Source organism: Astatotilapia calliptera, chromosome 18 (genome assembly GCF_900246225.1).
Source record: "Astatotilapia calliptera chromosome 18, fAstCal1.2, whole genome shotgun sequence".
In the NCBI taxonomy this organism is placed as follows: Eukaryota; Metazoa; Chordata; class Actinopteri; order Cichliformes; family Cichlidae; genus Astatotilapia; species Astatotilapia calliptera.
Genome location: NC_039319.1, coordinates 6,981,600 through 7,009,587, shown reverse-complemented (window position 1 = coordinate 7,009,587; position 27,988 = coordinate 6,981,600). Strand labels below are relative to the sequence as shown.

The window sequence follows — 27,988 nt, the reverse complement described above, 5'->3', positions numbered from 1 at the left end:
GCAAATACACAATGACACTTAACAATATGGGTCCATTTTCTTTTTTTAGGGGTTTATTCAATAAATAATTCCAGAAAACAGAATCGCAATTGTGAATGTGATGGAGAAATCAACAAAGGCACTTAAACGTTGATGACAGGCGTAGCCTTCCAAAAGTTCTCTTATCAATCCTCTTTTTTTCATCATCCCCATTTCTTTTTAATTAAGCACGTTTGATCGAGGCACCTCTGAAAGAGTTAGGTGTAGTAACTCAGATGTAAAATAGGACACTTGCCCCCCATTCACATTGTACAAATAAAAACAATATAAGCAAATTTAGTCAGCAAATAAGGCAGAATTGTGTGTATTTGGCATTGCTGAGAAGAATAAAAGGACCTGAGTTGGCTTTAAATTAAGCAAGTAAAACCTGGAGCTGAACAGTAAGACTACTGTACACCGCTGCCCTTCATCAGGTAAGGCAACCCAAGAAAATCTTTTCTCCACAAAGACACATTTAATAAAAATGATTGTTCAGACGGATTATGTCACTTTGAAAACAAACATACCATCACCCCCAGCTCTGTTCTGTGAATACATGTATGGCTTTACACAGAACACAGGAAAACAAAAAGAAAAGAAAAAAAACACTTCCTGTACACACCCCGCTGCTGCCAAACCCGGCACTACATCTGAAGGGCTCGATCCAAAGAGACGCCCACTCATTGAAAATGATTAAAGACACAGTAAAACTTTTGTATGCCTGTTTCTGAAACACTGATTGCCTCCTACTCTGCACTGTATGCATGCACGCTAATTTGGAAAGAAACCCTTCCTTTACTGTCCATTATCAACATTCATTTCAACCGCTCATCGAAACACTGATGGCTTCTATTTAACAAAAAAAAAATTCTCTCAACAAAACCAAAACGTAAAAACCACACGTTTATACATACTGTACAAATTACAGATGATGCATAGAAGATCAAAAGTTAATAGAACGGAGCCGCAAAATGCAATGCTATTATTTGGTGGCTACAACAACAAACAGACAAACAAAAACAGTGAGCATTATAAAACCCGCCCCTCCCGCTTTCTTTTCCATACAGTGTTGTCACGAAGTAGGCTAAGCTCCATCATTTGCCCTCGTACTTTGGATTGATGACAGTTGTTACGGCACTTTTGTAGATCGGATTCTCACCCTGAGAAATGCAAAGAAAAGAGAAAGAAAAGTGAGTAAACCGTTGCAAACACAGTAAATGCATTACTGAGACACAGCACTCAAAAGAACAGGGAAAACATGCATAACCTTTTCATGTTTGTGTGCCAGCTGCTTACAAATTGATACTTGAACCTCTCTTTTCCCTAGCAAGCGGGTCCACACACTCAAAATACTGACAGTATCCTTTTTAAACTATTTAGTAGGTTTAATTTAATTGAAGAAAATGTGCTCCTTTTTTAATTAAACTGTGCTTTCCCTCTTGTTTGAACTCTGAGCTAGTTCCTGACAGCTTTATGTTTATTTTTTCATCTGTCCTAAAAGCAGCTGACAATCCAAACTCCATTTTCCCTGGAAGTTTTTCTTTGGGTCGGGCAGCATAGGGCTGTGGTTAGTACCATCACATCACAGCAAGAAGATCCTGGGTTAAAATCTGCTCTGGGGTTCTCTGTGTGGGGTACTCCAGCTTCATCCCACAACACAAAGGCATGCATGAAGTTAGGTTAATTGACAGTATATGTAAAAAGTGAGCATGAATGGTTCTGCCTCTCATGTTAGCTCTGCAACAAAGCGGCGATCTGTCCAGGGTGTTGTAGCAGGGCAGAGGTTCCGGTTTTTGTTTTCACATGTGCTGTTTTAAGCTTTGCCTGTTTGTAGATGATGCAGCTGCTTTTTTATGTTTATAGGAGAAAGTTTTCCCACAGAGATACACGTTAATCACCAAATGTGAAAATAAATCTGCTTTCCAATGTTTCCAGGATATAAATTTATGGTTAGACATGCATATAAATTCACAACATGCGGACACTAAACTTATTTCATTGCTGCACTCATGCAAGAAGGAGCAATACAAACTTTGACCTAAAGGGCAGCGGCTTTATTCCCATAGCTGGGATTGTGGAACTGGTTAATAGGACTCTTGTATATGGGGTTCCCTTGCTAACAAGAAAAAGAAGGAAGATGAATGGAAAAAACTGAAGAAAGAAATGGAGAGAATCAGGAAAAGCACTGGAAAGGATAGAAAACAGTCTAAGAAGGCAATACATTATAGTAACTAATTAGCGTTGTAATTATTACTACCAGTCATTAGTGCTGCACAGTTTCTGTTTAGTAGTTTGTTTCCTACTTTCTTTAAAACTGTTTTTATATTTATTCTTCTTCCTTATAGGTTCCACTTGTGTTGCCAAAACATTTGATAATAAAATAAAATCTTAAAAAACTAATTTTCTTTAAAAAGGTTTGCTGAAACTAGGAAGAACAGACTTGAATACCATTTAAAAAAAAAACAAACAAAAAAAAACCCAACTGACTGTAACATAGTCCACTTCATGACATGTTTATCAGAAGAAATTCAAAGCCCTCTACTGTGTGTCTGTAATATGGTAAATAATAGTATTTAAAGTCCTCTGGCTGTGATTTGTGTTCTGCTTTTTCCCTTCAAATCGTAAACACTGCTGCTGTAACTGCCTCACACTGAGCAGCAGCTGCTGCTGAACTTTCCATCAGTGGTCATTCTGCAGGCTTCCTCGCTCTGCTCCGTTGCCTTTTATGGTCATGCAGTTGTGGCATGTGGACGGCGAGTGGCAGCACCAGCAGCAGAGAAAAGGCCACTCCCTGCCCTCAGTGAATAGAGAACTAACACAACTGCATAGAGCTGGGGTTCATTGAGGACTGAGTACAGGCCACACAGTGAGAGGCATATCCTCATGATTACCTCACATTTTTGCCTAGAGAGCTTTGTCACATGCACAATCCTGGAAAAATCTGTAAAGTTACACTCATCTTTTTGTTTAACACTTACAGTTTAAAGTGGACTCATTTTACTGAATCTTCTAGCTCTACTGGAGTAGCTCTGCATAAGTCTCAGTCTAAAATGACCCGTATCTTATAACACTCTCACCATCTAAAACAAGCAGCCTCCTTCTATACCAAATTTAACCTGCGGACTGTGACACAATGGCTTAAATAACTAGCTCTTTCAGCATGGTAAATTTTTTTAAAGCATAAACCCGAGTGAACGGCTCTGTCATTTAGTGCTGTGGATGATGCGGTTCTACTACTCACCGTGTCCCATTTGGCATTCATCTTCTCCTTCTCAAACTTGGCGAACTCTCGGCGGTCGTGGATGATCATGAGCAGCTTCCAGATGAGCAGCAGTGCGAGGCCGATGAGCACAATGCCCGCTACCACACCTGCCACGATGGGGATGATGTCAGGTCCTGACGGGCAGTCTAACGGAAAAGGAAAGCAAAGACACCCAATGAAAATGGTTGCTCATATAAAGAACAAAAATGTAATTATCATAAACAGAAAATAAGTAATCATTGATATTAATGGCTATTTTCTTGATTTCTTAAAAGTAGGGAAGATTTGCCATCTCATCTATTAAACTGTCTATTGCATCTGCTTTTGTAACAATAAACAGAAAGCAAGTAAAAGGATGATCAGACAAAATCAGCTCAGTGTGACCGTACCCAGTTTCTCTACCACAAAGACTTCCTTGGTGGAATTCTTGGTGATGGCGTAGGTGTAGTAGAACCAGCAGTCGTTTGCATCCTTCTCTTTGCAGTGGGTCAGGGGGAAGCTCTGGTCTGTGGGTTGAGGTAGATCTTTTCGGTCCTTCACCTTTATTAGGTTGAAGTAGCTGCACTCCTTTTGGCACATCTCCTTCTTCTCGCCATCCCCAAACGCTCTGCACTGCACACAATCTCTGTGGAAGCACAGCGTGGTTTACTCACCACAGTGTTTTATATTCGAGACGCCAGACATTATAACCGCCATGCTGGAAAACAGTCGTCAGGTCTGAACTGCCACACATGAAAAAAACGAGTGAAAATCTAACTGTTTAGATAAAGGATGATGTGATCATTTTAATACAGTGAGAACTCTTAATTTTAACTCTTAGTTTTACATTTTGTTTTTGATTTATTGTACTTTGGGTTAATTTCCACAGTGAGTTTGTTCATTTTAGTTTTTACTGTTGAAAATGTTTAGTGTCAGTTCAGAACAGGAATTAAAGGCATTTATTTTGTGAGAGCCTCAGTCATACAGACATCCCCCGCTTAAACATAAAGGCCTCTCTATTGACAAAGTCTAAAACTAAAGACATGAACTAAAACTAACAGCATTTCTTCCACAGAGTTTGTTTTGTCATTTGTCATAGGCTTATTCTATGCACTGCAAGCACATCATCTAATTTAGAATCACAAGCACGTCTCTGGGAGGAAACGCAGGCACCTGGAAGATTTCATGAAATTACTGGGAAAACATGAAACTCCACACCCAAAGGCTCCCAGTGACAAGGACCCAGGCAGAACCTTGTTGGCATCCTGCAAACTGCCTGATGTGTTTTTTTTAAGTGTTCCTTGAATTGTTTTGTAATGTGTATCAAATAAGTTTTAATGACTATGAATTATTATAGTCTCTGAGATGATTTGTTATGAAATTCTAGTTAAAAATCAAAGATAAATCTTTTGGCTTTTAACTAGAATTTAATCATAAATCACACGACTCAGTTTGGCATACAACTTCTAAGCTTACATGTTAAAACAGACTTTACATTTTTAGATTTCTATATGTTGTTTCTCCAACCAAAGATGAAAGCTTCACACTCACTTGTGCTCAGTGCAGACACCGGGGCAGGTCGGACAGACCTCACATGTCGGACCCTGGAATTTGGGGTCTTCGCATTTGCAGATTCCACACTCGCATTTGCCGCGGCCATTACAGAGCTGCCCATTCTTGGCAAGGCAGGTGGATTCATCCAGGGAACATTCACAGGCATTGCCTGTGTAGTTGGTGTCACAGATGCACTTCCTGCATTCGCAGCGTCCATGTCCTAATGGAGCACAGGCATCAAACACATTCAGTGTGGAGTTAAATCAATCATACTTTCAAATGAGTTTACTTCTGTAACCCTTACCTCCGCAGAGCAAGTTGCCAGAGCGGTCGCAGTTGAAGTTGTCGCACTCACAGTACTTGCCACTGTAGACTTCTGCAGGATTCTCCCGCTTCTTACATTCGCAGGTGCCACAGAGGCACTCGCCATTGTTGCTACAGATATCTGTACTGTTGGGTTTTCTGCAGTTAGCATCCAGGTCGTCTGACCGGACTTCGTCTTTGCTGCACTCACATTCACGCCCAATACGTCCTTCGTTACATCTGCCACAGAACAACAAAAGTTTAATTATTCAAGTTTTAGTGTCACATTACAAGCAGCAATAAGTCTCTTGACTATTTAGGTGGATGATTAAAGTATGCCACTGAAATCATAAATCCAGCTTTTAATCAAATTACTTAAATATGTTGAGGAATATTTTGAAATTACAGACCCACACATCCTTATGCTCCATCATACATGGCTCAGCAGCTCTACATCTCTCTGCATCAATGCACATCAATACTTACTTGCAGGCTCCACATTCAAAAATCCCGTTTCCCCCGTGGCACTTCGGACTGTTGGGCTCTCCCTTTTTGGCACATTCACAGTCACAGATGAAATTGAGCTCTATCGCCACCTCCTCATTGAAGCCCAGCGGTTTCACTGTAATGACCTCAGGCTTGCCACCTGAAGGACACTTCTGAGATTCAATAGAGATCTTAAAAGACACCTGGAAACCAGAGAGAATCACACCGTATGAGGAGGATGCCATCAAGGTAACTGTTTTTCTTTTTGTATGATTGTCACATTTAAATGTTTCAGATCATCAAATAAATGTATTTGACTCAATACATTTTCCCCAGAGTATCTAAACCCTTTCTTTTTCTCAGATATAATTTTTGGTTTGCTTGTTTTACACTCGTCAGCACATGGAAACCAAGCCTGGATCCTATTACCTCGTCGCCAATGGAGATGTTAGTGCACTTCCTGCCGTTGTCCTCTGTTCCTCGCACACCGTTTTTACAGAAGGCTTTGTACGAGATAGAAACGCCCTCGGGCAGCTTGCTGTTCTCCAGAATCACCTCAGATGACAAAGACTGCAAAAAAGAAAAAGATAAGAATCAAACATTTATTAAACTTTGTCTCTCTACAGATGAGTAGCAGCTTATAACTAACTTAAGTAATAATTAATTCCTTATAATTAAGATGTATTTTTGGGAGTGGCACAGCTAAGGCATAGCTGTCACTTGGGTTTGTTTATGATGGAAGAGAGAAAGTATTCATGCACACAGGTGAAGAGGAAAGCACCAGTTATCAGTTTCTCAAATTTGGCTGATTATTTGCGTTGAATTTCTCTGGATGTGACCTCTTACGTTTATGTTACATTTCGTTACCTGTAATCTTCACGTGCTCAGATGAAGATGACAAATGCCTGGCTATGTATACATGAGAAATAACTCAATGCTAAATCAATCCCCGATCATCAGGGGAGAGTCTAAGATCACGTGATGATTGTGCAGTTCAACTTACATTGTAGGCATCAATGATGAGTTTGATGACATTACTGGAGTTGGAGGAAAGCGTGCCGACAGCTGATTTGGGAATAAGATTTTTCAACTCCTGTAAGAGAAACGAGAGTCAAAAGAAAGAATTAACATACATGAATCATATCCTGTGAATTACATAAAAAAAAAATTGGAGCTGATCTATCGGTTGGATGATATTCCTAACTAAATTGTGAAATACAGTGCTGGAAAGTTATTACATTTTCCTGCAATGAGAAATTCTTTGAAAGCAGAAAGGAAAATCACCAGCGTTGTGATTGGTTTTTTGACCTTGTTTTGTTAACTGAGGTATAATTTTCTGAAATATAATGTAATTTTTAAAAAAAAATAAGATAATAGATTTCATGTCTAATGGTAAATGGCCTGTGTTTGTGTAGCATTTTTCTAGTCCCCAAGGACCCCAAAGCGCTTTACACGTTCAGTCATCCACCCGTTCACACACACACATTCAGACACTGGTGACGGTAAGCTACATTGTAGCCACAGCCGCCCTAGGGTGCACTGACAGAGGCGATGGACCAATGGACCAATCAACCACCCAACACCCATTCTGAGCCAAAAAACATTATATAATAAAACAATAAATATTGATAGACATATATACATAAGAATACAGGGTTTTTTGACCTTCCCAGTGTGGGTTCTGCTTGTATAAAAAAAGAAAAAGAATAGTCTTCAAACACAATGTACAAAGGTTACCTGGTAAACAGGCTGAAATTCCTCAGTTACAGCAAAGATGGTCTGAATGTTGTGATCACTCAACTTCTGGACCAGGTGAGCAATAGAGGGATAATCCTGTTAAACATACAAAACAAACTTAACAAAGAATATGGGTCATGTGAAGATACAATTAATGAACAGACGATAAAACTGAGACCATTATTAAAAAAGGTGAACATATAACAGCTCTCATTCTCAGTCAGCTCTCCCTGGATTTACTGTTAGTGTTAAAGACATGATGGTACATACGTAGTAGTGGCTCATACTGTACACGTTGTTTTCCAGGTGACACTTCCCATCGTTGGGGAGGACAATGCCGCCCAGCTTGCCGTCTCCAGCGAAGTGGAAACCAGCATCAGTGGAAAACACCAGCAGACGAGTCACGTTCCTCCAGCCAATTTGCTCCTGGGATCAAAACAAGAAGATATCCTTATTTATCTTATTTATACTTATTTGTATTCTATGCATTTTGCAGGCACAGAAGAATAGAAAAAAAAAACAAAAAAAAAAAAAAAACAAAAAAAAAAAAACAAAAAACACACAAGCTTAATTAAACGCTCACCTCACAGACTGCCACCTGCATGATGGCATCAAACCCCCCCTCTGGAGAGTCCAGGTTTCCTGAGATCTGCTGCTGACTGACCAGCTGGTTAAACCTGTCTCCGTTGCTGGTGAGCTTCAGGACGTTCTTGTAGCTGAAGGGGCTCGTACAGTTCTCGTTGTTGGAACAGGGGTTGATTAGCCTGGCAGGTGTGGTGCTGATGTAAGGCATGACCGTTTTCTCCACAAAGGAGCCAAAACCTTAAGGCGAAACAAAAAAGGAGAGCATTTCTTAACTTGGGATTATAAACTCATTTGGAAGGCTGAGGGTTTTCTGCTGTTTTGAAGGACATTTATTGGGTTTCATGTTTTTAACCGTACCTATCCTGAAGTCTGACGTGATCTCCCGCATTTCCCTCATGAGGTCAGTGCCAAGGTTCTTCACATTTTCCAAATCATCTTTCATGGAGAACGAGAGGTCCATGAGGTAATATAAGTCGATGGGGTAATCCTCAGCACGCTTGAATTTCAGGTCAAAAGTCTGTGGCTCACCTTAAAGGCAAAAGCAGAGCATTGTTAGTTATTAGACTAACGACAAGTTTCCTGTTTTTACTGGAAAACCAGAGTTACACTTAAATACAAAAGGGTTGGAAACTAAAGATAATTTAAGGGGGTGGTCTCAAATTCATTTTACCATCTTTGGAAATTTAAGTTTGCATCATGCCAGCTTCTTCAAACTGATAAAATTATTAAAATAATTCTTATAAATTTCTTATCTTTTCCAGTCCACTGGCTTTAAAGTAGCTAAAGGTGAGACTGACACAAATATAACGGCTTCTAAATCTAAACTGCTTTGACATTACACCAACTATGAACCATCAACATATTTACTCCAAATAAAAATTTGCTTTTGTTTTGACCTGACAACAGTTTCAGCAAACTGCCAAAGCATCAAAAGTTCAGGCTATATTGAAAGCCTTTTTAACATAACACAATCTCTAATTACGTTAGGGTATTTACACAGCTGTTTTAACTGTGACGAGTAAAAGAAATTCAACCAGGATATCAGAATCAGAATACTTTATTGATCCCTAGGGAAAGTTATGTATATTCACATCTATATTCCTCTGGTTAAAAAAAGACTTCAAGGTGACTTCTAGCTTTGTGACCTCAGCAAACTTTGGGCTCAGTCGCTAGTTTCTAGACCTGAGCCTTCATAATACAGTGATTTATGCATTTGCCTAAGAAGCAAAAGATCTCAAGTTTGATCCCAGAAGCACACAAATCCCCTGACGATGCATTAAGAAGGGCATCTGGCATAACATTTTGCCACATTAATCATGCAGTAGCTTATGGCCACTACTATCATCCAGGGAACGTTCACTGGCTATTGACTTGCTAATCACAAATGTTAGCCCATGAGTTTGCTGTGTCCTTGGTTTCACAGTCAGGCCCGCCATCACTCATCACATCTGGTTTCAAAATACCAAGATGGCGTCGGTGAAAACACTGAAATCGATGCTGAACAGCTAGCTAATAAATGTAAACATAGTCAGGAACATAGCATCAGCATACGCCTGCTTACCAGATCTGAGCGTCACTTTGAGTTTCTGAGGCTGTATCTGTGTGATCTCCTCAGGCTTGAGTTTTACGTTCCCATCCTTGTTGCGAACGGTGACATCTTTGTTCTGGGTAATTTCAGTGCTGCCGCGGGGGTCCTCAATATTTTTGCAGTCTTTCTTCTTCAGGTAGGTCACATCATCACAGCGAGCTGATTTGGACTCGCCCTCTGAGAGGAACTTCTGCAAAAAGAAGAAAAGACCATTAGAGAATTACTCCAAATGACTTTCCCACCACAGACCGGGATAATTTTCTTCAAATTGTTTGTGTTTTCCTTTTGGGTTGTATTGTGAAAGGAAAACCACGCTGCCGCAATAACCTAATCAGTGAAAGAATGAATAACAATACATCCTTGTATGTGGCAGAAGACCAGGATTTTGAATTCAAAAATCCTGGTCCTCACAAAGAAGGTCGTGAATAGTCAGATCCCATCTTATATTAATGACCTTATAGTACCATATCACCCCATTAGAGAATTTCGCTCTCGGACTGCAGGCTTACTTGTTGTTCCTAGAGTATTTAAAAGTAGAACGAGAGGCAGAGCCTTCAGTTTTCAGGCCCCACTTCTGTGGAACCAGCTTCCAGTTTGGATTCGGGAGACAGACACTATCTCTACTTTTAAGATTAGGCTTAAAACTTTCCTATTTGCTAAAGCATATAGTTAGGGCTGGATCAGGTGAATCTAAATGCTCCCTTAGTTATGCTGCAATAGGTGTAGGCTGCTGGGGGATTCCTATGGCTCTACATCTACACTGATCCAGGTAAATTTGAAAACTGTGCTTTCGTCTAAAAACACTCCACGTCCACATTAGCGTTTTATTTATATAGTTTTGAGGCTACATGTCACACCCTTGCTCACAGCTTTTACCATTTCAGACCCTTCAAATTAAGGATTTCCCTTTTTTTCCCCTTTCACTGAATTTGTTTAATTTTTTTTTCTCGACAAAGCTACTTCCTTAATTTATGCATCTTATTAGCCTACCAAAATTAAGTAATTTGATCTTTGAAGACGAACAATGTATTTTCAAGTTTAAAATCTAATTTTCCAAAATTAAGCTTAGTGGCTTTCATTTTTCTACCAGGCTTCAATCCACCATGGAGCACCTTATATTCTGGAGCCTCAATGTCAGTGTTTTTAATGACACTGATTTAAATGTGTCACTTTACAAGTATAAAAGGTTAAAGACTCATTTAGTGAAACAAAATTGTTTGGTTATTTTAACTAATAAACAGACTAATCTTTGGAGCACGAGTGCTGCAGATACAAATCTCATGAATGTTGAAATGACAAAGTATGCAACGAAACATAAGATAAGGCTTCACTGTTACTTTCACTGTTGCTTTCACTGTTACTCGTGGAAAGGAGAGAAAAGGAGAAACAGATGATTGACAGGCCTAACAGAGAATATAGATTGGATGCACATGAGACACCACAAGGAGCAGTCGAGGAGAAGCCGAGACAATGAACCCAGTCAAAACGAAAACAGTGCTTTGACTCAGTTATTTCCAAAACCTCATGACATAAAAACACCCCTTTCTTTTTGCCTGCATCTAGCTGCACATAATCTGATGAGTTCTAAAGCAGAGCTACTTTGCGAGAGAGCGTTTCTTCTAAAGAGAGATCTCTTTAGGTGCTCCAAACGACTTCACTCAAATACAAACTGAAGTCGAGGCCTGGTTTCATAAGCTCAGGGGTGGATATCAGCAGGCTGATAGAGAGCAGCAGACATGATTTAACAGGAATGCAGTTGTCTTGGCACATGACGAGAACAAAAAGCATTTAACCCTGACATGGTTTCAACAGTTTACTAAAAGGCTCACCTTAACTATAAACCCGTTTTCCTATAGTTGGCCCTCCTCTCCAATAAAACTCAGCCTTTCCATCTAATCAATTAAATTTTTTTCCCTGTTTCAGTGTTTTTATTCTGTGCAGAACAAAACTGGACAGTTTAAGGGTTGTGCTTCTTCTGTTGTTTGAAATGTGGTGCAGGTTAAAGCCTGTCTGTGTTTCCTGGGTGGTTAAACTGTAACCCAGTTCAATCTAGCTCTTTTTGCCTTTAGTTTCTCTCTTTTTGCAACAAACATGTACAGAAATGTAAAATGTTTCATATACATATGTATACATCCAAGGCTAACCAGGTGTAGGAATTTGTTGATCTGTGTTCCCACAACCTTGCTTAAAGTGAACATGAGCCCTTAAACACATACATGTGAATCTTGCCTCACGGGTATCAGTCAGTGTTTCCCCCCCCCTGTTTCATTTCAGATAAATTCACTTATTTTAAGAGTCTCTCACCTAAACATGGTTATAACCATACACTGAAGTCAGGTGACAGTAGAAGTGGAATCTACAGCCATGTTCATACATAAATGTAATGTGGTTTTAAGAGAATCAGGTCAGTATGTTTTCCACGGTTATCCACAAGTAGCGCAAAGCAGGAAATAGTCTGCTTCAGAGGTATTTGAAATAATGGAAATGCTCTGTATCCTCTGATAAGGCGAGGGAGCTGCTTGGACAGAGCATGCAGAAGACAGGAAATGCCCGCCCACTCTAATACCACTGAGACTTTATACTAGGGAACTAGCAGGTTAAAGATTGGCCTCTGTGCCACTGAGGGGCAGAGAGAACAGCTCCTGATGCCCCACTCTGTGTCTAGTGTACCAACTTAAATATACGCTGGATTATAAATCCATTTTTAGTTACAATCGAAGTATAAATGTAAACAAAAATTCTACTTGCTTGTGTTAACATCACTGACACAGCATAAAAAGAACTTCATTTACATTTGTTTGTTACTGTGCATGAATGTTTAATTCCAACTGCATGTTTTTGGTCTTTTCCTCATACTGTGGTCTGTTTGTATTTCAACCACAGCAAGAAAATCCGCCTTAGGTACACTAAACATCTAATTAAGCAGCTTCATCCTGACCAAGTTTCCAGTGAAGAAGCAGCAGCAGGAGCAGCACTGCTGTTTACAATTAATGGACCAACTGTGGTTTACTTGCCATTGGGTGAAAAACAAAAAGTCTCTAATCGCTTAACTCCTGAGTACTTATACTGCTTACAGGATGAGTACAGATTACATGCACGCATTCATATAAACAAAGGTGAAAGTTAATTTAATTAAATGGATTTTATTGCATTTTGTCACTTGAACTATTTCATTTGTTTTGAATTGCAGAATGACTCCAGTCTTGTACTCCTATTTAATAATGGTGACAATGACAAATATTACAGTTTTCATCATTTTTTGTGCAGCTCAAGGAAACTGAAACTTTCCTCACTGATAAAGAGCTCTCTGATATTTTTTCCACTCATGTGATAAAACAGCTTTGACACAGCTTTGCTGATCCAACTCACTTCATCTGTGCACCATCCACAGATCTCAGAGACCTGGATGCATTCCCCACATGACTGCGCGTTTGCCTTGATGCATATGCTTCCATCTGAAAGAGATGACACAAGTTCCTTTTAGCCAAGATGATACAATCTTTTCCATTAGCTCACTAACTCAAAGCAGCTTTTGGCTGGAAAGCACCCCCCCTCCCTCCTCCTCCCTTCCCCCCTCCCAGACCAGAAAACTGAGTCATGCTGGGAAAAGCTCCAGACAACTCACCAAGTAATGACCTAACTCCATAAAACAAAAAACTCCAACTGTTGGCCAAAAGGACTAACAGTCATAAAACCATGAATGAAGATTTGAAAGGGGAAAAAGCATGAGAACAAGCCAGTGTGAAAACTTTTCTATCACTATCATTCATAATGTGTGTCAAGAGCAAAAGAAAAGAAAGAAAAAGAAAGTGTAACAATAAATCATTTCTACTTCAGGAACTATTTGGTGGTTCTTGGGTGGTCTGTGTACTTTACTGACCTCTGTAAGACTTCTTACAGGGCAGTTTTCATGGAAAAAAGAAGTACATACTCATAGGCTAGTACTTCTGTGCTTGAAGCTAATTGTTTAAGAAAGGACCACTATTTTTTAAAACCCAGTCAGATGTCAGATCAAGAATAGCAGAAACAAAGGAAGAGTCAAAAATAAAAATCAGATATAGATCAATGAGGCAGTGATCAAGTGGAAAGAGATTCTGTGCCAGTGGGAGTGGTTTTGCAGTAGTTAAACTCTACACACCTAATACAGAGATGCTCCATGAGGAGGACAGGAAGTCAGTCATAATACAGAAGACTGTTATGAAAAAAGACCACATGCACACTTAACACCTTCCTTATGTGCACACTACCAAGCCAGGAAATTTGCCTTCTACCAAATATGTATATTTTGATACTCAGTTACTTAACTGAGCAAATGGAATAAATCATCAACAGCACACCGTGAGGAAGGCTAAACCAATGCATACGTCCCAGCAGGGGTGACTTTTGTGGCTTCCAAAAAATACCATATCCTACGGAAATCTATTAAGTCAAAAACATTAAATCCATTTTGCGTATTTTATGTCATTCTAAATGTCAGAAACAAAGACTATTCAGGGTCTTAGCTAAGTGGTGTGCATGCCAGGTCAGATTCGCCTCCTACTCGTCACCTTTAGGTTCAAATCACCAAAACATTGGACATCAGAAACTGATGGGTGACATCTCTGTGGCTAGGCCCATCTTTTATATTGTCAATGCATGTGACGATAACGTCTCTGAAGAGGAGTCTGCAAACAGTGCCTCATGTTCACACTTTGTAATTATGAAATTTATGTCACGCAGGCCTAAGCAAACCCTCACATACTCGTGGAAAATATAACAGGCTTCACTCTGCTTGTTATATTGCGTGAGTGCTTGTGTTTTTTAAAAGATTGCAAAAGCCTACATGTGGCCTTGTATCTCGGTTTTGCTGCATGTAAAAACATTTTTTTTAAAAAGGCTGTTGCTACATCAGCAGACTTTGACCCGTTTAGTTCCCTGAAACAGGTTCCTGAGAGAAACAGTTCCACATTCTTAGGATGAAAAAATAAATATTAGTAAATTAGTGCTCTTGTGGCTGTACTGCAAAGGGATGAAAATACCTTGTGCAGTAGGTTAGATTATAATTAATAGTTAAGATAAGAAAAGGAGCAAAACGGGAACTTTAACTTCCTACCTTGCTGTGCCAAGCTGCCACTGAGGGCTGCTGATAATGCTGCTATTAAAAGTAAGCTCAGGTCCATCTGCAAAATAAAACAGAGAAAACAAAACAGGTCACTGATAGATGACATTAAAACATCTACATTGGACACATTTTTACAACAGCTGCACATGCTGAAATGGCTTTACAAACATACTAAATTCTAAGAGAGCAAAGAGAAAGAGGAAGGTGCTGGCATGTGCTGTTGTGGTTGTGGAGGTTGAATGTGGCACAGAAAAAAAACTTTAAAGACATTCAAACTCAGTGAGATCTGAAACTTGTGTGGCCTAAAATACAGGAAGATGGGTTTCTTTTTAAAAAACATACCAGGTTTCAGATTTAATTTCATCACAGCTGTACATACTTATAGTTATAGAATATTCACAACATACTTCATACCGTGTACATTATAACATACCATAATAGACCCATTTCTGTAATATACTTACATATCTATATTATTGCTAATATATATTGTAATATATCTATATCACTAAAGCACTTGTGGATGGATGCAAACTGCATTTCATTGCCCTGTACCTGTGCATGTGCAATGACAATAAAGTTGAATTCTATTCTATACATTAGCTTCTATGGCACTACAGCATTGCACTTAGTTAAACCTAAATTAGCTAATTTAAGTTGACACTTTATTGTTTAATAAAATGTCATTTTTAGTTCAGCTTTATTAGTTTGAAAAATTTGGAGTAAATATTACGACACAAACTTGCAAACTCACGGACATCTGGGGATCAAATGTCTAAAACACTTGCCAAAGAATTAACAGGCTTTAAGTCTTGATCATGACAGTCTTTTAATGTCTATCCCATCATATGTTGTTGAGCTTCTGTCTTTACCATGAGATGAAAGCAGCAGCAGGGAGGAGCCATTCCCATTTTGAAAATCCTAAATAAGGAAAGCTGATTCACCCACACTCAGCTGGCCTCAGCTGCCAGCTCATCATCACTTCCATGGATCAACTTCCTGACTGTATCAGGCGGACAGTGTTTGGATGCTTTTAGGCCAACTCAGGCTTACTAATGAAATTCGACAAAAGTAGGAAGATAGAACAAGACTGAAGTGTTCTCTTAGGCTTTACTGTCCAAGTATCTCATAATGACTTAAACAGAAAACATGTAATGACTCTAGCAGGCATGACGAAATTTCAAGCTGCCCATACCAGAGAATGTAAACTAGGAAGGAATAACTTGTGGTTGATTAAACAGATGCCTTTCTACCACACTGTGTACTAACCACACAGCAAAAGTGGGGGGGGAAAAAAAAGCAGAACTGAGATGATCAAGATTTTCTTTAAGTTTAGTACCTCATACTCATACTGTGAACCCAGGCATCAGATTAGCAAACTATATTAGCTAGTGTGAAATATGTAACTCGTCCCAATTTAAATTAAACAACTGTATATACACAAGATATAGAAACTATAAGACACTAAATAAACATTAGTATTCATTGAGAAGTATTTAAAAAGAAAAAAAAAAAAAGCTTGTAGTTAACATCATGAGATCAAGAAAAGGTGTGAATGTGCATTTATAAAGATGAACAAAGAAACATGATGTGCAGAGAATCCTACTGCACTCTAACTAGTCTCCTTAACAATTTAGTGACAGATTTTAAGAATTCAACCCCTGGAGTAAAATCAAACTGTTGAGCGCAACTTAGTTTTATTTCTTCTCGTCTGTTTATTAGTTTTGTCATTTTGGTTTAAAATAAATAAAATGTATATCAGAAAACTCCACCCATACCAGAAAAAAAAAAAAAGAGTTAAGGGTGTCCACATGCATGTACATTCCCATATTTGGTGAGGCTGTTTCATACCGCCTCCTGAATCTGTGCCGTTATCAAATCTCCAGCGACACACTTCTTGACTGTCTGCCCAATCCTCAAACTCACAAACCAATTTTCAGTGTTTTACTCACAGTAAGATAACACTAAGGAAATAGTCTGTTTAAAGGAAATCCAATCGTTGTGACTCAAAATAGTCTGTTTGGATAGTGTTAGGATAATAGGCAAGGGACCAAAGTCTATTCATGTGACCCAAGAAAAAGAAAGGTCATTTAACACTTATGTAAGACAAGTTTTGATATGAAAGGTGCATGTATGTATGTTTGCTGTTGTGCAGTGGGTCAGAGAGCACGGGAAACCACAAAATAACCACTTCCTATTATATCGGAAATACTGACCGACTTAAAGCAAGTTTCTCAGTTAAAAATAAGAACATGTATTTCCTACGGCATTAATCAAGCATTTCTGATTCTGATTTCTGTAAAAAACAAACAAACAAACCAAAAACAAAATATGACATTAGCAGAAAAAGTGCACTGCAGTGTGACTTTTTTTTTTTTTTTTTTTAATCTTTGCAGTCACGAACAACAGATTATAGCTCACTCTTTCAGTTGATCAGTAAACAATCTCTCTTCAGAGTTACAACCACCTAAAACTCGGACACAAACAAGACTGTGTGGCAAGACGGACAAAATGTTTCAACATGAAACACATCCAGCACGATGTGAAGACTTTGAGCTCCACCCCGACATTTCTGAAGGCCAACTCTGTCTGTCGACTACAAATTACAGAGAGATGACAGATTTGAAGGCACTCAATGCCTCCTTTTGTCAAAGGCATTGGTATTTGTGTTGCTAATCTTTGGGCATGACATGGCTTACACATCTCTCCTGAAGGAAATATTCTGAACTCGCGACTCATTTGGTCTTTCCTTAAATATACATTTATGTCTTAGTTGTCTACATTAAATTTAAGAGAAAGAGCAAGCAGCAGAGAGCTACAGCCAACACCCAACTGCTGAGCGACAGGTTCACCTACAAAAAGGAACAAAAGTTTCCTTCCACCTAGATCACTAGGAGACTTAAAGATCCTTTGAGCTAATGACAACAGTGTAGGATACATTACCTAATTTAACATAGCCTTTGCATTTATTAACAAGCTACTGGGTTTAAATATCCAGACAGACAACTTACTGCTTAGTTTGAATTATTTAGAAACACTTACTTAACAGTTTTATTTGAACCAGTGTCTGACTGTTGAATGGGAAAGGCTCTTACTTGTTCAATAGTATTGATAGAACATTAACATGTGCAGCTGATAAGAACTGATAGCTTCAAGCTAAACAGTGTGAAGGCTTAATTTGTAACAGACTGTGTGGCTAAGCAGCTTCTCACAACTGTAAAACATGATAGAACGCCAACTGGCATAGGAGCATGTCCTACATACAAGGTTGAACACCGATCACTATGACAATATTTGGGACTTCAAAGGATTTATGTTAGTGGTAACCTCAAAAAACATCTCATCTGCTACAGAAGATCCAGTTAAGGTGTAACATGCTTTAAACTACATGATGATTATGGAAAAAAGCTGCAGATGAGTCTATCAAAAGATAAATGAGGGACCTTTCATATGCTATAACTTCTTTTGATCAGCCACTCCATCGCACATGGTGATATGGTCCTTAAAGTTTACCCAAATGCACTTTTTGAAGTTTTCGCTGGTAATTTAACCCAAAACAGCTTAAACCTTCAGGGTTCCAATGCTGGCTTCTGCTACTCTACATCACTGACATTCAACTGGTTTTACTACTGAAACTAAAATATATTCTAAGACAGTGATGCTCAGTGATTGTTTATAGAAAAACAAGATGGCTTGGCTTTAGACTGTGACATTTGAGGTGGGTGTACAACTGATGTCATTGCTGGTTTTAACTTTACTGAATTTAACAATGTTCATTTTGTAAATTATGGTCCACATTAGAGTCAGAAATGAGGATGAAGCTGGATCAAAATCAACCAATTTCTTTATGTAGGAAAAACATTCAGTGAAAGGATATGTTTTGAGGTGGGTCTATATTGTGATTAGGAAGTTGCTCTCTCTTTGTTTCTCATTTATATCTATCCCATGGCTCGCCCTGATTAAAAAAACAAAACCACACACACACACACACACACACACACACACACACGACCTCATTTAACCAATGAAAGCACAGTGTGGCAACTGTAATTGTGTCAAATTACAGTGGCTACACCCATATATATACATATATACACACACACACATATATAGCTGCAATTACACTCATCATCAGGGAATCTCCAGCATATTTCCCCCATTTACTTATCAGATTTTCTGTATGATCTTAGAAAAAGTGGTAAAAGTGGTTTATTCAGTATTCATATTACTCTTGCACAATAACGTTCAGTGTATTAGCAGAAAGTTCTGAATTCACATTGTGACTACACAGATTAGTCTGTACCATATGTGAGTTGAAGGAGTTGGTCCTCTACATGCCATGCTGCTTCCTTGCCGCACACTGTTGGTAAGTAATGATTAAAAATGTCATAATTAATTTTAAAAAATTAATAAACCTGCCAACAAATACAAGTGATAACACAACTGTGACAGTTATGTTCCCATTTAAAACCTGCTCTGAATCACCACACGGGAAGACGGGACAGACCTGCGAGCCTAATGTTTACAAGAACATGCGTAAACTGTGGCTAACTATGACTTTGTATGGTCACGCTGATGGAGACAGTACAAGTTCTCCATTGGTGCTGCATTGTAGTGTCACACTTTTTCATAACAATTCAGCTCCTGCTGATAATAACCAGCACAGCTCTTACCAGTACAACTGCAGTAACTGGGATGTTCATCTGAACAACAGACTGGACTGGACTCATAACTCAGACGCCCTCTACAGGAAAGGGCAGAGCAGGCTGTACCTGCTGCGGAGACTCAGGTCGTTTGGAGTGGAGGGCCCACTCCTGAAGAAATTCTATGACTCTGTTGTGGCTTCTGCTATCTTTTATGGCGTGGTCTGCTGGGGCGGCAGCATCTCTGCTGGGGACAGGAAGAGACTGAACAGGGTGATCCGAAGGGCCAGCTCTGTTCTAGGATGCCCTCTGGACCCAGTGGAGGTGGTGAGTGACAGGAGAACGGCGGCTAAGCTGTCATCCCTGATGGACAACATCTCCCACCCCATGCAGCAGACTGTGACAGCACTGAGCAGCTCCTTCAGTGGGAGACTGCGGCACCCACGGTGTGGGACGGAGAGATTTCGCAGGTCTTTCCTCCCCACTGCTGTCAGACTCCATAATAAAGACTTTAACTGATCAAGCACACACATCCATACATATGCAATAATACTAAGTGCAATAATCCTTTGTGTCATCGTTGTATTTTTACTCAGTTGTATATAGTATTTGTATTCTATTTTTATCTTATTGTATATTTATTTTATTTTATTCTACTGTATATAGTATTTTATTTTATTCTATTCTGTACAGTTGTGTACTGTATTTATTCTTATTGTATTCTAATTTTTGCCTCATAACTTTTGCACTGTCCACTTCCTGCTGTGACAAAACAAATTTCCCACGTGTGGGACTAATAAAGGTTATCTTATCTTATCTTATATGGTCAGGCATTTCTTAAATAAGTGCTCACATCCAAATGCTACCTTTCAATATCAATAGCCTTACACTGAATTTCAAAGTCCACTTTTACTAGAAAATGTCACCATGAATCAATATCAAGAGATTCAGCTTTGGCAGCCATTCCTCTGAAACACAGAGGCTATTATTTATTTACTGACAGGAAATTAAAAGGGAACCATTGTACAAACACAGTTTTCTTAACATAAGTGGGTTATAGGAGAACTACCTACAACCGATCGTAAAAAGTTGATTGTGTTCATCTGGGCATAGCATTTTCAGGAAAAACGTTTCATCACTCTTCTTCTGAAGACTTCTTCAGATCACCTGGATGAGTCACTTGGACTGAAAACGCTACGGCCGGATGAACAGACTCAACTTTTTCAGATTTCCTCACCTGGATGACTGAGCATGCATCAAGATACCTACAACTTCCATAACTGTCTAAAATTTTACAATGCCACGAGGCCCAGTAGTCAGCACCGTCCGTCTTCCTCTGACAGGAAGCTTTAAACAAACAAGGTTTAAAGTAAAACAGACGACATCCTGCTAACCAGCACGGGCCTACAGTCTGATGAAGAAACTGGTGTGTCGCATGTAGCACTTGAACAATGCAATGTGTAACCACATTCAAAAATATCTCATGTTGTTGGCAACATGAGCCACACTTGCTAAACCAATCTGACACTGTCTGTGCAAAGTTAAGTATAATGCAAAGTGCCAGAGATTTCAGCAATATTTATAGAGCAATTTGATCAACGAAAAGTCTTAGCACACTTGGACCACATTTAATTAAGGCAAAAAGTCCGTGTTGTGTGACTTAACAGAAGTTTGTTCATTTTCTCTCATTTTTAGGTACTTTATAACAAAAATACTTTAAGGTACTGTAAATACACTCCACTTACAACAACCTGTTCAAAAACCACAGTGCTAGAGACTTTCCTTTGGTGTAAGACCAAAAACCTTTGTTCTGATTCTTTTTACTTTTATTTATTTATTTATTTATTTTCTGTCTTATTTAAACAACCAGTAAATCATTCATCAGGACCAATTCCAGTTCGGGCCCAAAAGGAACTACTCTGGTCCCAGAATCTGGAAATAAATATAGATTTTTTTAAACTTGAGGTATTTTGTATAATTACCAGCAAGTAGGGTTGTGCACCATGTTACAATTTTCCAACTGTTAGTTCAACAACTGGCAGAAGTAAACATATTCGTCCAATCCTCCAAACGTACCGGCAAAACATAACACGCTAACAGAAGTTGTGTCATTTTCCATGGATTACTTTGGATAGCCATAAAAAAAAGAAAAGAAAAGAAATGAAAAAAGTTTTTTCCAACAACTGCTGAGAAAAGTTGACTGAAACTCAGTCCTCCACAGCACCTTTTACTACGATTTGCTGCCTGCTGCCTGCCATCAGCCCCGAGGCGTTTTGATTCAATTTGCAATCAGAAGGATGCCTTAGGGACCAGACCCCACGCTCTGTGATGAAAATTCACTGAGAATTATTTTTGTCCTGCAGAAAATCGACTCCTCTCTTATTTTGACTTACATTAGACACTATCATCCCAGTAACTGCTTTTCTGAAAGGAAAACAGAACATCATATATTGATTGATAATTTAAGATTCGCAGGCAGAACAGGACTGTAGCGGTTAGCAACACAAAGAAGGGTTCGATTTCTGTCTCCATAGTCTCGCTTTCACTCAAAGTACTAAGACTTGTCAGGTTAACTGGTGATTCCACATTTGCTGTAAGTTTAAATGTGAATGTCACTAATTGTCCATCTCTTTGCATTAGTGTGGAATAAACTACCTGCCCAGAATGTACCCTACCTCTCACTCTATGATAGCTAGGACAGGCTCAAAGGCCCCCTCCAAGCAAAATGGTTCAAATCTAAGACAGCAAGCTGTTAGGGGGAATAAAATGCCTAACTGAACGCAAACAAACCCCAAGTTTGGGGCAATACAATTACATCTGATATCTCTGACTTAAAACAATGCTGGGATTTTCTCAGGCAGGGTAAGTATGAGAAACACAAGAAGTAAACAAGGAAGTTTTGACTCAGACTCTGCAGATGTGTGTCATCATGTGTTACACAAAGTCTGAGGAGAGAGACCACCTCTTTTAAAATGGGATTTAAAGTTGATGCCCGACAACTCCTCTAGGAAAAAAAGCTCCCATAAATTGTTAGGCTGATATGTGGAAATGAAAGAGTTGCTCTGATTTAAAGTAAAACACGTCAACCAAGTGAAGCCTAAAAACCTGCTGTCCTGACTCCTCTGTGACTTGCCTGTCAATACAAATATGAACAGTTAAGCCCGGTGTGGTGAAAAGGAAGCACATCTGTTAGTATTTAGTATTCCATAATATATATGTCTGTTTAAATTGTGGATGACCGCAGTCCAAAACAATAATGACTGGCTGTGTTTATGGTGTTTTAAAGCTAAATCGTGTTTCTGTACAAAGTGTTATGTGATAAACACGAAAAATAGAAGCATGACATGATCTAAAAGCCTACGTCTACTTTGCACCCCCCCCCATGTCAATCTCAAATGTATTCAGAACACCCGCAAAAAGCTTCCTGCCAAATAGGTTCTGCTGACGTGCAGCTTCCTCGACTTCCTCAGGCTGAAAATAAAAAATAAATAAATAAATAAATAAAAGAACAAAAGAAAACAAATGGTTGTCTAGACAACACTCTACCCACACGGGCTGAATAATCTTTGCACTTTTTTAGCCCATGACTTAAACAAAAAAGTCATACATATAAATGAAATTATTGAAAAGAATAAGCACCAATTCTGAACAAAAACATATCACTTTATGCCAACTATTTGCATTTGTGCATGCCAATATTTAACGTGGAAAATGTTTCGTGACTCTTGCTCGTTTCTCATTGGTTTCTGGTTTCATGTGAGCTGAGGTTAGCCACTTGGTTTCTTGTTGGCTTACATCATTTTAAATGTGCATCACACTATTAGACACTGAATATTGTGAACTTGTTGCTGTGACAATTTCTGATACTAATCTACTTTATTAAATTTATTTTTGCTCTTCATCTTTGTCCCTTTTACTGTTATTCTCTCTGAAGTCTGATCTTATGCAGTGTAGATATCTGTGGTCAGATGCACAGTATCCCTGCACAGTAAGACCTGTAACACTTTCATTTTTCCCATCGTCATCAGACAATATTATAATCATTTCTTTTCCGATGCACAAACAATCCCCAATATCATATGTTACATTTAATAAATGGGCTCCTACCTGAAACCAGGGCTTTTACTAATGATTATTTAATTAATCTTTCAGTTATTTTCTCAATTAAATGTTATCAAACATCTAATTTTTCACACGAAGTTTCTAAATCCAAACATGGAAACAAACATCTATAAATTGCTTCTTTTGTACAACCACTGGTAAAAAAACATTTAGTGTTTCTATAAATTAAGCAGAAAATCATCACAAAGGCTTTTCAGGATAGAGGTGGTGTTTATGTATGCAGCTATCCATGTGCACCTGAAAGGAGACGCAATTGTGTGTTCTTAAATTAAATGTGGACAAACTTCAATAGCACCATATTTGACTGCAACTGTGAGCTCAGCATGGCAGCACCAGCTTTCAAAAATCTAACCTAGTTTGATTTCTCTAGCTCAAGCTGTTGCTTTAAACACCATCTTTAAAAGTTCCACATTGACATGGTTTCCCGCCTTGTTTCAATGTACATTTATTCATTATGTAATGGATATCATGTAATGCCACAATGTGGGCCTTAAAAAACTGACAGCTACTGTAGCAAGCGCACTGGTGAAAGCGTGACTCTTCCAAATCTTCTCTGAGAAATATGCAAAAGTGAAAGATGGTTTACAACACAAGTCCCCATTGTTCTTACAGAGTGGGTCATCTGGGAGTTCAGAGACGGAGTCGAGCACCCTTCCCCCACAACCAAGCTCTGTTTGCCACCCGGTCCACATCTGCTGCTGAAAGTCACAGTCTACTCTTGGTTCATTAGGCCCCCAAACAACTCAGCGTGACTTTTCATCAATTTCCTTAATCAAACCACACCCAGCCTCATCCAATAGGCCGTTGAAGGATCAGGATGGGCACGTCCATTGTCAGAGCACAGTTGAAGGAAATGACCCGCTTGCAATTTCAGTGATTCCCTTGTAGCACTTCCAAAAACCATGTTCTACTTTCTAGCTGTTTTTCCTTTCGTTGCGTGTGCATAATTTGTGTACTTTTTTCCTGTTACAGAATCAGAAACCATCATCTGGCAACCAGCTGACTAGAAAAAAACAGTTGAAGGGAAGTTACTCTTTCCACCAACAAGTGTTCAGCTGATGCCTTAATTGTCAAGAATGCAGATCTTTATTTTATATTGACCTCTTTATCAACAAAGTCAAAGTATTCGTTTTACCTAAACTATCTGTTGCAAAAAAAAAGAAGAAGAAAAAAAAGTTTAAGGTGAGATTTGATTATTCTGACGAGCCTAAGCCTGTGAGCTCTTGCTTTTAAAATCTAAAAAAAAAAAAAAAAAAAAAAAAAAAAAAAATGTGAGTAAATCCAACATATCCAGTGTGTTAGATATCCAGCAGTCATGAAATCTTACTCTGACACAGATAAATCTATTGTTTTAGCTGAAAAATGTTTGTAGAGTTTGTTTGAAGTTTTTTCAGGTATGAAAAAGATCCCCATCTCTCAACATTCCTCAGAGGGATGAGATAATGCATTCGATATTTAACAAACTCCAAATTTATGTTGTGGGAAACTATGTAAATGTCTCTTTCTGTTTACAGAGTTTACTCAGTCTGATCCCAAGTGAGAACATTTTAGCTGCTCAGTTATCTTTTACATGCCAGAACAGTTTTCCCTAAATAAAAACTGCATTAAGAATTTACTACGGCTGGATTTCATTAAACACTGTATAAATTAGTTAACTGACGTACTTCCAAAGGCTTTGAAATTTGAAATTGCTCATGCTAAATGTTTTGTAATGTAATTTTATCATTGTTTCCATCAATTACAGCAGGCCAGCAGTCTTTACATTTTTGGGGGATGGGGGGGCTTTTCACCAAAAGAGAGGTTATTCTGGGAAATTTCTTTTACTCTGACTTATAACAGATTTTAATAAGACCTGTTGTAACCAAAGAAAACCCTGATGATTCACAGGGTTGTGTCTTCACATGTCTTGTTTTTCCCAGCCAAAAGTTAATGAGGCAAACATTTTCGCTTTAAAGTGAGAAACCAAGCAGCGAGTCCTTGTAGTTTAAGAGGCTGCAAATGGATTCATTTTGACCATAAAAGGATTACCCACCTGGTGATGTGCAGTTACATTTCTAGGGAGCTACAAGTCAAGTTACAGCATATGGTTACAGAAGGGTCTGTGGTAACACTATACCTATGAGCATTGAGTTAACGCAGAAGTACAAATCCACTGTAAAAATGGCCTCGGGTCCATCTACCAACCTTCGTGCGTTTCTTTCTGCATAAGATAAGATAAGATAAGATAAGATAAGATAAGATAAGATAAGATAAGATAACCTTTATTAGTCCCACACGTGGGAAATTTGTTTTGTCACAGCAGGAAGTGGACAGTGCAAAAGTTATGAGGCAAAAATTAGAATACAATAAGAATAAATACAGTACACAACTGTACAGAATAGAATAAAATAAAATACTATATACAGTAGAATAAAATAAAATAAATATACAATAAGATAAAAATAGAATACAAATACAAATACTATATACAACTGAGTAAAAATACAACGATGAAGTGTTATGAAACTTTTCTCCTCTTAGATGTGAGAACTACCACATTTTACCACTGACTCAAGCCTCATAATATCTATGAAAGGATCATGATTATATCTCCTCAAACAAACACTCCCAGTTGCTTTGTCTTGCCGTCACTGGAGGTCCTGTAATCTGTGACTCACATCTGACCAGTCAGAAGCAGGCTAAGGCACTGAGTAAGGTTAAATGACCCTCCAAAACTCCCCCGGATACTTGCAGGGCCTTGCCTAAACAGCACAACAATGTAACTAAGGAAGTGACTCACTGGTGCACATTTGGCTACAGTCTGCAGGCATGTCTGGAATTAACATGCCTGGTGAACATTATCTGTGCTCTACTGCTGTACAAGATCAAATACATAGGTGTTTGTCACACCTCCATATGACACCGTTACCATGTCATTATAATGCTGTCTACAAGCCAAGACTGGTCAGTAATTAACACGAGTCACTTTATTAAAGCAACAACTAGATGGCCACCAACTACTACTTCAACCAACTCAGCTTGCTCAGGGAAGACAAAACACAGCCCGAGGCTGCTATTCCTTTACAGGAAGATGCAAGCAAGACCAATCTTGTCCAACTGGAGTGCTGGCGTCAACATAGCTGAATCACAGCTGTGGCCAAGGCTGAACAAGAGGTTCTTAAGAATCTGGTTAACCAAGCTGACCTAGATTTAAGTCATCCTGGATCTTACTATATCCTCAACCACAGTTTACAGTCCATAATGCAGTCTAACCAAACCATAGTCCAGCTGTGGTCTCTTCAAGATATTCTTTACAAGTCTCCCAGGGTGGTGTGGGTCTACAAAAGGGAAGTTCTATTCTCAGGACAGCAGACTAAACTTAAAGGCTGTTTAGGACACAGTGGGGGTGGCTTTAAACTTTGAGCCAAATGACCACATTGTTTATTCAAACCAGGCAGTTTCTGATTGATAACTTGGGAATTAAAAGCAATTATTTTACAAATCTGATGACTTCACAACACCACAATAACTACTACAACTTTGTATAACAAGAAGCCAAGTAAAAAACTGGAAAACAATTTAAGCCTCTGCTAAATATCTGATTTGATTCAACAAGATTAAGCTTTGTTAGCAGCTCCCTTTGAGGGACAAATCCCACTGTCCACTCACAGTTTAGCCTCCCACACTGCCCTCTTCAGTAGTACAAAGCGGCTACTTTTTGGCCTACTTTCAGCACAAAGCTCAATTTGAGATTTTATCGAGGAGCCTGCTTGAGGTGTAGCTTTAAACAAGCCAACATTTCACATGCTACAGAGCTGAACAAACAAAGAAACCAACACTGAACTAAAAACTAAACCGCTAGCTAGAGTTGCCGTTAATCCACACCCAAACTTTTTTTTAGCCTCAAGACACACATTCTTTGCTTCTCCCCCATCGTCATTGTGATTTCAGCCATGGCAGGCCGGTAAATGTCACAAATGTCGGTTAAAATAAAACCACTCACCTTAAGCCGATACCTTTGTGACGTCTGTGTAGATTTACAGTAACATTTGCTTCCAAAAAGTGTCCTCGTCAAACGGAATATAACCGGTAACTGAAGCGAAGACTAGCTAGAACTGTTCTGAGGGTCCGCTTTGTTTTAGCTAATTAAGCCGCACCGCTCGGACGTAACGTTAGCGATTAAAAACGGGCGGAGTTAACGTTTATTCATGTGAGCCTTCTCAATAATAGATAAGGCTCTTTGAGACCCCGCTCAACCAACACGTTACCGCCGTGAATTTGGTGCTGCTGGGTGTTTTTTCTATACCCCTACTTCATAAACCTCTTCTTATTTAGCTCCGCCTACACAGGAACAACTGCGGCACGCAGAGGGGAAACGAACAACCACACAGGAGAGAGCAGTGAACCCTTTTTCACCCTCGATGCGGTGAAAAGTCACACGCACAATCTCGCAGGCTGTAGCCTTTGAAGTAAACACTCATACACACACATATGCACAGTGTAAAAGTAATTTACACTCAAATAATTATATTCAAAGGCAAATATCGTTCTTAATTTTCACACAAGATACATTTTTTTAGATTTTTGTTTGTTTGTTTTTCGCTTTTGATATGCCGATACCAGGGGCGTTT

The 27,988-nt window shown here is 38.9% G+C and overlaps 1 protein-coding gene across 3 annotated transcripts; it reads right to left on the bottom strand.

Annotated features, from left to right (window-relative positions):
- Nucleotides 1–27: 27 nt before the first annotated feature.
- Nucleotides 28–27,759, bottom strand: LOC113010138 (integrin beta-1-like). Of its 3 annotated transcripts, none has more exons than XM_026149026.1 (17): nucleotides 27,361–27,759; nucleotides 25,495–25,578; nucleotides 14,605–14,671; nucleotides 12,882–12,967; nucleotides 9,486–9,702; nucleotides 8,282–8,452; nucleotides 7,923–8,161; nucleotides 7,610–7,765; nucleotides 7,340–7,435; nucleotides 6,606–6,695; nucleotides 6,032–6,172; nucleotides 5,603–5,805; nucleotides 5,118–5,356; nucleotides 4,811–5,033; nucleotides 3,670–3,905; nucleotides 3,260–3,426; nucleotides 28–1,178 (listed from the first exon to the last, which is right to left on the bottom strand). In XM_026149026.1, exons 3-17 carry the CDS (start codon nucleotides 14,669–14,671, stop codon nucleotides 1,113–1,115), a joined length of 2,397 nt encoding a protein of 798 aa, XP_026004811.1. In that variant the 5' UTR covers nucleotides 25,495–25,578; nucleotides 27,361–27,759; the 3' UTR covers nucleotides 28–1,112. The 3 variants fall into 3 exon arrangements, with proteins under 3 accessions (XP_026004811.1, XP_026004809.1, XP_026004810.1); XM_026149024.1 differs by lacking the exon at nucleotides 25,495–25,578 and adding an exon at nucleotides 18,917–18,973; XM_026149025.1 differs by lacking the exon at nucleotides 25,495–25,578 and having other exon boundaries at nucleotides 27,361–27,758.
- Nucleotides 27,760–27,988: the final 229 nt, after the last annotated feature.